The sequence below is a fragment of the Apus apus genome, chromosome 8, assembly GCF_020740795.1.
Source record: "Apus apus isolate bApuApu2 chromosome 8, bApuApu2.pri.cur, whole genome shotgun sequence".
NCBI classification, from domain to species: domain Eukaryota; kingdom Metazoa; phylum Chordata; class Aves; order Apodiformes; family Apodidae; genus Apus; species Apus apus.
In genome coordinates, this window is record NC_067289.1 from 24,515,686 (window position 1) to 24,527,849 (window position 12,164).

The window sequence follows — 12,164 nt, forward strand, 5'->3', positions numbered from 1 at the left end:
GAAGCCCCTCAGAGAGGCAGACAAGCAGTGAGACATCAACTAGGAGGAGTGGGATTCCAGTTCATGGCTGTATGAATAGAAACATTTGTCTGATTTCATCAATAAGAACAGGTTTCATAGCAGTTAGCCAAAACTTACAAGAAGATGTGTTCTGACTTGATGTACATGCCATTTTGAATACTTTCAAATCAGTATTAAAGGTATTAAACTTGGGTTGTGTGATAGATTTCAGGATAAATATCAATTGTTGAGTGGGTATATTCATAAGGAGAGCTGTCCTGGCTCTTGCAGGGATGAGACTTAATAATTTCATCAAAGATTGGAGAAGTGATAAATAATGATGTTCAATTAATGATCCAGAGAAATGTGACAAAACTGGAATACAGGAGTGTTGAAAGGAGAATATGAATGCTTGAAAAGATGAGGAAGGGTGCACGATAATGTGACATGTAATAATGTGCCATTCAGTGAGCTCCATCTATTGAGTTTATCAATGAGAAGATAATGGAGTGATTTGATCAATTTGCATGTATTTACATGAGAAAGAGGAATGTAGGTGAGCAGACATTTTACTTGATTCAGTGCTTGAAAGTCATAGATAATAGCAGATTCCAATTGGAAATAATGGGAACATTTTCAGTGGTATGTGAATTTATTCTCCAACAGAAAGGATAATTAACTTCCAAGGGCTATGGGAGAGTCTCTATCTCTGAAACAGTCACATATTTTTCAAAATGACTGATTCATTCAAACAATGAGACAGGGAAGTCCTGTGGTCCTGATTCAAGATGCCAGACAAGATAATTGTAATGCTCCCCCTTGCCTTGGTAAAATTAATCTTTTAATTAGACACCCAGATTCCAGAGCACTCATGGTAGCTCTGCCAATTGCAGTGAAATCTCTGACAAACCTTTCCCTCTTCCCCTCTTCATCTGTAGAACTAGCTTGGCTAGAGCACATGGAGCACATTTTTATTAATTGCAATTCATTAGTTTAATTATTTACTTTGGGAAACAACTTGTCCAAGTACTTCACCGTGCAGTCCCTCACTGGAAGGTGGAAAAGAACTGTTTTGCATTTCTTCTTACCTCTTCTGCTCCCTGCCCCAGATGAATGAGAGTGGTGGCAGCAGCTGCGTGTACCCTCCCTGCAGTGTCACCCCTTCCTGGGTGACTCATGTTGGGGGGAGTGGGAGGGAGAACAGAAGATGTAATTTTTACATTACAAATTTTGTTGGCTGACTTGCTTCTCATTCGAGGACATTTAAATACATCTATTTAAGAAGTGAGTGACAAGTGCTGTCTCAGGGAAGAAATAAAGATGCAGAACTTGAAGCCATAGATCATCATCATGTTTTATTTTTATCCTTTCTGTTTGGTGATGTGGTTACTTGGATTGCTTGTAACCATAAATCCACATTATAGACTGTATCAAAGAAGATCAAGCTCTCCCTGCTCAAAGCAGAAAGTGAGAGCAAAGCTCCACGACAGATGGCCTTTTCTTTCCATTTCATGGACACCAGTTCTCATTGGGCAATTCATTATTTTCTACACTTGAAGCAGCTGTGGATTACTGTAATTATGGATTTAATACAGCTCTGACAATCCAGTGTGAATACTAATTTGAACTTTATACCTCTCCTTGGAATCAGGTTAATTTTCTCGTGATTATACAGCTTCTGATCAACTAAAGATGTTTGTGAGGCTAATAATTTTCCTGCTACAGAAATAATTTATGCATGGATTGCAAAATATTAGTGGTGTTTTCAGTGTTCAGCCTTGTTGAAAGTCCTGGGAGAGAATTTCTGAGTTCCCCAAATGTTTCCAGATCCAATGCTTTTGCTAATCACTTTGTTTTAAATTGGAGGTTTGGCTTTCCTAGGATACATATTAATCAGTAGTAAATTATTTACATCAATATTTATTTTGGAGAAAAAAGACACTTTTTCATAGAACTAATAAGCTAAGTGTGCCAAAAGTTTGTATCAAAGGAAAACTCCACTAACAGGTTTCTTTTGGGATGTTTGTTCTTTAAATAGTTCATTGCTTTAGAGGGCAAAATGTTTCTCTTGGTGCCATTTGTAGATCTTGTATTATCCTCTTGAGAGTAGATTATGTTTTGCTATCGTGTCTTTTCCTTTTGAGCAACTATTCATAGCTTCACGTCCTTATTCCAAGAGCTTTTTCTCAGCAAAATCCCACTGACTTCAGCAGAGTTATTCATGGTTCCTGCTGATGAAGGAGAGGCATCTGATCCTAAAGAGCAAGTGGGAGATGCGAGAGCCGGGGCTGATGTACGTACAGTTCTCTGAAATCAGTTGAAGTGGCACATGTGGGCCCGGAGGCAGAATTTTTGTATCTGCTTCCATCAGCACCAGCCTTTCCTGCCCTGCGGTCTGAGTAGGTTGAGAAAACAGTTTGTCTGCAGTAAATTTAGCTCTTGGGGAGACAGGAGCCCAAAAAATATCCTTTAACCATTTCCTTCCTATAGTGACCACTCTACAAAGCATCAGGACGCCAGGAAACTTTTACAGTTCTACGTGTGATTTGTGAATACAGCAAAATGGAAACAACCACTCTGTGCATGCACTGGAAAATGGCATGTAGGGCATGGCTCAGGAAGTTGTCTAGAAGCAGGGGCATCTCCACCAGAATGAACTGAGTCAGGGGGGGAGAATGACTTTCAGATCTTTTATTTAATCTGAGGTGTGATTTCTCTCACCTAGTAATTTGAATTTTTTTAATGTGTTTTAAAAAATACATATTTTTTTGTACTGCACTTTTCTGAAATAAGCAGGAAATCTTTGTAGCATTGCTATAAAAAAAAATCACTAAAGGACTCTCTGGAATACATTTCTTGTCCACAACCTTATTATGCCATGTTTTTTAGCATCCTGCTGGGAGATACCTAGTAAGTAGAATAATCAATTGTGTGGGTGGCTTGGAGGGGTTTTTTAACAGATGTGAGTCCAGAAACCTGTATACAAAAGTGCTTTTGCTAAAGAGTGCTAGCACGAAATGTAGAATGTGAAATTACAAATGGGATCATTATATATTTCAGGTAGGACCTCTGGTTGAAATCTTTTCTGTGAGCATAGAAATTGTTGAGCAGGGAATGGAGGTCTGACGAGCTTCCACACCCCACATCCATTTCTGGGAGCACCAGACACCTGTGCTGGCTCCAAAGAGGCTCTGGAGATGCATCTTAACCCTGGAAGATTCTCTGCAATGCTTAATCTGCATGGGATTCAGCATCCTCATTTACGTGGGAGGCTGTTTCTCTGGGATCCCCTAAGGCTTAAGACAATAGCCTGAAAGATTTGTTGGTGCTGCTGCTGTGATCAGTGGCACGGAGGCGTTTCAGCACGGGCCTGTTTGCTGGAACGAGTGAGGAGTGTTGGCTGCCTGGGCTACAGCTGGAGGAGTGGAATTAGCAGCTCTTCTTCCACCCTGAGAGAACCACTTTGCCCTTTGTGCCTTACAAATCTCGGCGCTTTTGTGTGCGTGAAAATAATTTGATCTTTTATCCCATTTTTTAGGCATCAAAGTTAAACTGATTGGTCTGTAATTCTGTTTCTTTCCCTTTATACTATTTTAAAAGTAGCCCTGACATTTGCCCTTTCCAAATAGCACCTCATCATCCTCTGAATTTTCAGAGGTCGTTAAAGAAATTGTTTCAGCCCGTTACCTGTGTATACCTGAATGAATTTCAACTGGCCCAGCCAGCTGGAAAATATCTAATCTTTATAAGCACATTTCAATTTGTTCTTTCCCTATTTTCTCTGAAGATTTTGGTTATTTGCCTCTGATATTAGCTGCCAGTTGAATGCAGCAAGGTAAAGATAGGGAGTACTGCAGCAAAAAAACAGACATTAAATACATCTGCTTTTATGGCATCTTCTGTCAATAGCTTTTCTGTTCTGCTGAGCAGTAAAGCAACATTTTGCCTGGGTAATTTCTTACTACAAATGGACTTGCAGAACCTCTTCCTGCTACTTTAGCTAGCTTAAGGTAATTTTTTTTTCTTTAGACTCCATTTGTTTCTCAGTGTTTGTTCTTTTCTACTCACACTCTGTATATGTGTCCTTCATAAGTGGGAGATCACTGAGCAGCTTATGACTTAGCCAGATTAATTCCTAGGTCTCTTCTGCATTGGGATATTTTTCACTCACATAATTTCTCTAAGGAAATGTTTGAGCCCCATGACTTCTTTTCTCCTTTGACTTGCAGCTATTGGCCTGTTTGTGCTGTGAAGCCTCAGAGACCTCTCAGTGTCCTTCCTTTAGTGTCCTTTGTCTTTATTATATTGTCTTTCCCCTGAAGAATAAATTGTCACCTTCATGCAAGTTGTCTTTTGCCTTCCTTATCTTAGGGGGCTTCTCAGTGTTGGAACTCCATGCACACAGACTCTGGTCTTTGCTACTGTCACCAAAACACTCCACTTTGCTCTTCTTTGTGTTTCCTTCCTATCAGATTATCATGGCCAGCACTGTCTTCCAGAGTTTACGTGTATTCTACCCACCTCAGGCTTTTCTTTGTCGAACTTGCTTGATCCTACTTTAAAAATTATTTCCCTGAGGTAAACCAGGAGGTGAGCAAACTTGAAATTCCTCTTTCTCAGAATGTGAACTCTGCTCTTGCTCAGCAACTTAGGGTGTAGAAGGGAAGCTGTGTCAGTGACCCACGTGTCTTTGAGGGAGACGGAAAAGTGTGAGAAGGAGAGGCTGCAAGATGCTGCAGAGGAGCCTTGATGGGTTTTTAAATCCTTCAGTGGTGCACGTGCTCCGCCAGCAATGCCATGCTCTGAAAGGGGTTCTGGGTTTTCCCATGATCTCTGGATGTTTGCAGTAGCCCGGCAGGCAGACTGAATTGTCTCAAGAATATTAAGATCGTAAATTTGCGGTTTCCCTCCTCCTCCTGTAAATCACAGGAGTCAGTGCTGAGCACGGGTCTGAAGCAATAAATTCTCCATCTTCCATTTTAAAAATTGGGAATCTGTGTTTATAAATAATGGCCATTGCAGCTAATTAAATCCTTCAGTGGCTTTATGTGCCAGATCCTGCCCAAGCCTGTGTTTGCAGACTTTGTTTCTCAGGGGGTCAAAGAGATGCTTGGCAGTTGCCATCCTAATTAATGCCCTTTGCCATACAGGACTCGGGTCACTTCTTGTGTGTTTACACACATGCCCATGGAGAGGTATCTTCTCTCTGTGCAAGCTTTTGTGTGGAGGAATGTGTAATTTGGGGGCTGGCTGTGTTTGTAATTCCTCCGTGCCGGAGTAAGAGGGACTGTTCCAGGGAAAAGAGAATAAAGCTTTTGTGAAGCCTTCAAGTGGTGTAGTTTTAAATGTTGTTTAACTTTTATTCACCCATACAGTTAGCTTCTTGGTTTTTTTAATACCAACAAATGCATAAACACCCACATTCCTACCCTCACACTTCTTCTTTTTTAATAATCCAGGTACTGGAAGTGACTTTTTAAAACAGAACTAAAATGACTTCTGAAATGCACAGGTTGTAGTACTATGTGTCGTTGCTGCAGTGCAGCTGGGGACATAATTACTCAGATGTGGCAGATCACCTTTCTTGCTAGAAAAGGAGAGGAGTTTGTATTAGTTTCATGATAGCTTTATGGTTTAAATCTTTAATGATATCTGTCAATAATGTGAAAGGCAGTGGATGAAGCAAGAGTGTTGGGTTTTGCTTCTCACCAAGAGGGAAAAAGCCCTGTACCTGTCTTGACTTTTACTTGGACTGAAAGATCCTTGGGGCAGGATGGGTATTTCCAGTCGTGTTTACAGCCAGTAGTGTACAAATGTTCTCTCTGCTGGCACCAGACATACTTCAGAAAACTAATATGTATAAATTCTTCTTCTGTTTTCTGCTTTTTAAAATTGTTGCCTTAGGGAGAGCACAAACACACACACACACACACACACCCCAACACACACACAAAGTAAAACTTCTTCTCAAAGGAAACATTAAACACAAATGCCTGGACTGGAACTAAAATAATCAGTATACAATGTATCTTTTGTCCTTCCCTTGGAAGAAAACCACTATTAAAATGTAACATTAAATATGCTGTGCTCATGTGGAGAGTTCATTTCGTTTTCCTCAGTTTCATTCGTCTCACATGGCTTAGCTTGCAGAAAGATTGAACATCACTTCAGTGGTATTTTAAGGTTGCAATTTAATCACCAATTGACTTTGGAAAACTAAATATAAACCCAGGAAGAGCCTGTTGCTGAGTAGAGGTAACTTCTGGTCAGTTCCAGACCTGAAATAATACAACCTTGTTAAGATTTATTTTTCTCTTTTGTCTTGAGATTGGCAGGAAAGCTGGAGCACTGGGCAGCAGCCTTAGCTAGATCTTCCTTTACCAGTTATGTTTATATCAGAGATGGAAAGCAAAAAACTGAGCCAAACCCATGCCAGAAAGAGGGACTTCCTATTCCCTCTTCTAGTGGGAGTGTAATACTCACAGGAGAGGGGTGCTGATGTTTAAAAACCAGAAAGCTGGTTTGTGTTTGGAGCCCACCAAGGTGTCTGAGCACAATCCCCAAGGGAGGGAGCAGCCCTAGTGGTGCCAGGGGTCCCCACACCTCTCCAGAGGCAAATCCTCTTAGTAGTTACTGTCATTTGCTTTTCTGCACAAGGCTCCATCAGTGCAACCATGCCACCTTGTGTTAATTTTGGTTTCCTTATGGCCTGGAGCAGTCAGAAAAACATTTAAAAGAATTTTCTGTGTGTGGATGTGTGTATATCTGTACATTTTTTTTTAATGCCGTTAAAAATTCACTTCTCTCTCTCTGAGCCTGGTTGTGTATCAATAGCAGGTAAAGTGATTCCACTCTATCATTTTGCACTTGGAAATTTAGAATAAAGACATTAATTTTCATAGTTACATTTTCAAAATACGTTGATGTTGAAGAAGTTGAGCTATTGTGGTTCGTGTCTAACCCAGCACGGGTAACTCTTTCTGGACTGTCATAAACTCCCTGCTGAATAGTAGGTCCCTCAGCTCAGGGGACTTTGCTCCATTATATCCCCGTGTCACAGCTGAAAGGCTGAAATCCAGACACCCTGACTCCCTGAAGTTTTGGGGGTCATTTTGGCAGAGAAATAACCTGTGGGTTTTCTACCATGGAGTCAGTAGCATTAAGAATGTTTTCTTGTGAGGAGTTACATTTGGGAATGCTTTAAATTTAAAAACTACTGATTAAAATTGCTATGATATGCATAAAACCTTTCAAAAGAGAATGTAATCATTAAACCTTTGCCTCTTTTCTGCACAGTCAGCAGCAGAATATGTGAAGTCCCGCCTGCCTGAAGTCCTAAAGCAACATCTTCAAGACTATGAGAAGGACAAGGAGAACAGTGTGCTGTCTTACCAAACCATCCTGGAACAGCAGATTCTATCAATTGATCGAGAAATGCTGGAAAAACTGACTGTGTCCTATGATGAAGCAGGTACATTTTAAAGTTACATTTTACTGGGAAAAAAAGTTGCTCACTTTCAGTCTTTCTCCCAAATGCTTCTGCTGGCAAATTGAACTTTCTCCTCAAAGGTATGAGGTGACTTAATGAAACATTTCTTTGTCCTAAAATCAAGGTGAGATAGAAATGTTTCCACTCCAGCAAGGGAATACTAAGTAGCTGAAAGGACAGTTGTTTCTCCATGTCCTTTGTAATGCTCTGATGTTGATTGATGTGGCCGTGCCTCTTTATTGTCTCTGCCGGTGGTGTGACCTGCTTTCTGCTGGTTCCTTCTTCACTGCTAATCTATTTTTGGGGCTCACTCAGCTAAAAGTGTACTGGATAGTCACTGAATCTGATTTTCAAATCTGACATGATGCATGGGGATAGGCAAAACCAGTTTGTGTGTGGAGGGTTGGAGGCATTTTAACAGTACAGTTACAGGGGTTCCAACTTTGATATTTTCATCTTAATACTTTGGAGTTTGTCCTACTTACAGCTAATGCTTTTTACTACCATTTTGTTTCCAAGGGGTTAGAAATGTCTTCCAGTTTTTGGTTCCTGCACAGAGTTGTCCTGGTGCATGGTCTTCACACTTACAGAGAACAAAAGAGATGCTGTTGCTGTTTTTCCCTGATCTTCCCAAATAGCCACCAGTGTCTGCCAGATGCCCACTCCCCTGAATCTTCCCAGGTTTCCCAGTGTTTGGATAAATTGAAATTAACTATGCAACCTTGTAAAGAAACAATCAAACAAAACCAAATCAGCCTCAGGCAGCCTTGTAGCACAAAAGAGAGTTTATACTTAGTGTGTCCCCATTTTTGGGGACACTTAATCCCTGGTGGCACTTTACTGTTCTGTTGTTCCCCTACTGCACCTGGCACAGTGGTGCCCCTGAGGAACATGCTGAGCTCAGCTCCCAAGTTTTCCTTCCAGCTGTTTTAGGCAGAAGCTTCAAACTCATGAATGGGTTTTTCATCCTGTTCAGCTCGTGTTTGCCAGCCCCCAGGCCAGTGTATCACTCTTGTCTTTGGTTAGGGGCAACCTGCTAAAATTAGTTTCTCCTCTGGAAAACCAAGCACTGACAAGCTGGTGTTATTTTGTCCCATTTCTTTGTACTCAGGCTGCAGTGCCCTGAAGTACTTAAAATGCTCAAACTACTTATCAACTTTGTTCAGACTCCTACTCAGACTCCCACTCACTAGCGACGTGATTCTCTTAAGCTACTTTGATCTCAAAGGAGCTCAAGCAACTTAAAATGCCCTGTGCAGCCTGAGTGTTCTGGGTACTTAACAGGGCTCTGAGCTTTAGTAGCTTCAAGTAATTACAGTGCTCTATTACTTTATCAATTATATTCAATAAATAAGCCTGATTCTCTTAAAATGCTTTGATCTCCCATGCTCTCAAGCCCTGTATGGTGCCGTTTGCAGACTACACATGTCACATACTTAAGGAGCTCTGAGTCACTGACTTCTCAAAGGACAAGAGAGTTAAAATGAGGGCACAAGATATTTGTTTAACCACCAATGGCCTGTTTTTAAAGAGGCATAAAAAATAAGCGGAAAAAAAAATGTTGCATTTTGTTGCTTCTGTTTTTGTTTGTTTTTTTTTCATGCAGAATTTACCAGCCCAGTGAATCATGTAAATCCTTTTCCCTGGCTTGGTCACTTCATCTCTCCAGTCATTTTGATTGATAGAAGTTTGTTAGGAAGGAAAAAATGCAATGGAAAAAATTACTAGCTCCTGTCAGAAGAAAAGGAAAGCGTTTTCCTTTATTGAAAACTTCATGTTTGTACAGAGAAAATAACGATTAAAACTGCTTGAAACACACATTTGGGGGTTTATATCATGCAATAGAACAATCGTGGAAATGAGAAGCTACATAAGGTAGTAGTTTAGAAAAGCCCTAGCATATACAGACATGCACAATAGAGGGAGAGTGCAATGTGCTGTAAATAAAAGCCAGAATTTCAGCTTCCCAATTAGGTAGACACCTCTGCAGATTAGAACACTGAGATGGAGCCCGCTAGTCCTTTTAATCATGTCACTTGTTTATTACAAAAGCAGAAATGGTGCTACCTGCTCTTGAAGTAAGACCTGATTGTGAGCAAGGCACAGAAAATGGGTAGTTAAATGTAATTGCAGCAGCTGTTTGTGATCCCAAGTGCTCCAGCTATTCAGCACTTGAGCAATTGTGGTGGTGACAGTTTTCTTCTGTGAGTGTTTTTCCATTCTGAAGTCAGTTTAATGAGAAGATCAAGCTGCTGGTGGTACACAGGAGGTGAAGAAAGCTATCTTTACAAATCAAAATGTTGAAAATAAAAGTGATTGTGATACAAGGGGAAAATACAACTTTCTCTGACAGGAGACATGAACAAAACCCATCCTGGAGAGCACTGTCAAGGGTTTGATTTCTGTGATCCCGAGCAGATGGAGTTTGGAAACATGTCAGCCAGGGAAACTAGAAGGTTAGATGTTTAGGGTACATGATACAGGGGGTCAGTGGCTGACTGTAGCAGGGTGCTGCATGTAGGGGAACACTTCCACAGCAAGACAGCAGACCTTTTCCATCCAGGAAACCTTTCCTTTCCCTCGTGGAAAGGCTATTTTCCAAGGGTTCAGACAGTGCTCACCACCAGCTAACTCCCTTCACTCCAGGGATGTCTCCCAAAACAAGTAGAATTCAGCTGCATCCATTTTCCAGAATGTAACAGAACTGCACTAAAACAGCTTGGGCTTCTGGTACAGTTTTGGGGGGTAGTTTGGCCTTTCTAGCAGCATGCAATACTAATAACATGCAGCTTTGATGGACTGAACATCCTAAGGCCTCTTTTTGTCAGTCATTCCCTTTAGGAAATTACTATATCAGAGCTACCAAATCAAATTAGTTCATCTAAAAATAGTCAACTGTGTACAAGATTTTTAGTGACGTTTAACTAAGGAAGCTTTACAAAATGAAAGCAGACCAAAAGTGACAGGTGGTTAAAAATCCTGTCATAATCTTTAAATCCCTTAGTTTAAAAAGTGGCATTCTTGACTAGCTAAGGCTGGGCTAATTTTGTACATGAATATTTTTTCCTGCTGAAGCATTATTTGGATGTTAATCCTATTGCTTCGATTTATAGCATCTCTAAACATCTGGGGTGGTCAGTGACTGTCCTGTATAAATACCAGTTTAGGGTATTTAAAGGCACTTTGGCATTTAATTCCAGTGTAGCTAAAGCCTGCTAGGAAATCCGGGTGATGTTTTTGTACCATAATCAATAGTTTTTTTCTTTAATGGATGGCCCCTCACCCTCAGAGTCCTGTTGAAATTGGCTTTCATTGTTGTGTGACAAAAAAGATGGATTTCATTTTTCCCTGCCGTGAAGCACTCCTGAAAGATATTGATATTTAGGCACCGTATCCAGAGCCAGATGTCAGCCCAAAACGTATTTTCTTAGCTAATATTTGCCAGGGTCTCCTGCTTTTCATGGAGCCACCTGCAAGGAAAGTGAGTGGCTGCCCCTCCACGGGTCCTCCTGGGGGGGAGCAGCAGCTCCTGCCTGGCCGGACCCCATGTGCCTCTCCCCGTGGGTGCAGTTTGATGTAGACTTCATTGGAAAACTTTAGATGCAGTTGATGTTCACCAGGGCTTGAGACACTCCCTCTCTGAACCATAGTGTTGCTTAAAAGGAGTTTTTATCTAGCAGCCCATGTCCCATATTGCCCAAATACTCAGATTTTAGCAACATTTCTGCGGAGCTGAAATGTAGCCATCAGCAGTACAGCATCCTGCACTTGTCTCAGGGGATGGGGGTTGTTCCCTCCCTTCCCCAGCCATGCCCAGATGCTGTGCTCTCCCTGGAAATCCCACTGTCCTTCAGAGCAGGTGGTGCATCCTTCTCTGCTCCTCACTCCCAGCACAATTTAGAGTATAATGACTGGGTAATGAATGAAATCAACTCCTCCTACTCAGCCTGCATTTTTCTGCTTGGCAGAGAACTCAGCCTGGTTTCTCTAGTAGCTGCAGCTGTGAAAACCAGCTCCTTGTGTAAATCCAAGGCTCAGACCTTCATTCTAATGGCAGGACCACAACCCAGTGTAGATCCAGACCCACAAGCATTTGCTTTTTCTGGCAAAAGCACAGAAAAGCAAAAATATCCAAGATTAGACTTCATCCCAAGAGGCTGGCAAATCCATCTGCTTCACACAGACATCCATGCCAACAGGGTCATGCTGGAAAGAGGTGAACTTGAACCATCCAGGGGCCGGTGCTGCCCCTTCTTCAGTTGCCCTATTGGACAGCACAGGCAGGTGTTTTCCCTCAGAAAAAAATAAAAGTGACTAGAAGGAGAAAATGAGAAAATTAAAGCAGTAAAATTGCACCAGAAATACATCCTGTAATTTGGGATAACACACGCTTTGCTGGGGAGATCCTTTTTTCCTACTGCAAAGAGCTTTACCAGGTGAAGTCGTCACTCCACTGCGTCGCAGCGAAGATGAAGGTATCTTTGCTGTGATGTTTCTCTTAGGGTGGCTCATGCTCAGCAGTAACCCATTAAAAATGCAGGAAGAAATCTGGTGGAGTTATGTCCACCTTCTTTAAAATAAAATAGAACAAAGCTTGTCTTCGAGGTCCCTTGGGCCAGGCTTTCGATAGGTGTTTTTTGATATGTCCTTTTCACAGAGAGCTCAGTCCTTGGGG

General features: G+C 41.4%; 1 protein-coding gene across 2 annotated transcripts in view; it reads left to right on the forward strand.

Moving 5' to 3' along the window:
• Window positions 1-12,164, forward strand: part of PPM1L (protein phosphatase, Mg2+/Mn2+ dependent 1L) — a 111,374-nt gene that overhangs the window by 58,845 nt on the left and 40,365 nt on the right. For both annotated transcript variants that reach the window (XM_051626281.1, XM_051626280.1), the window contains exon 2: window positions 7,301-7,471. In XM_051626281.1, coding sequence (XP_051482241.1) covers window positions 7,301-7,471 — 171 coding nt within the window. The remainder of the gene's footprint in view (window positions 1-7,300; window positions 7,472-12,164) is intronic.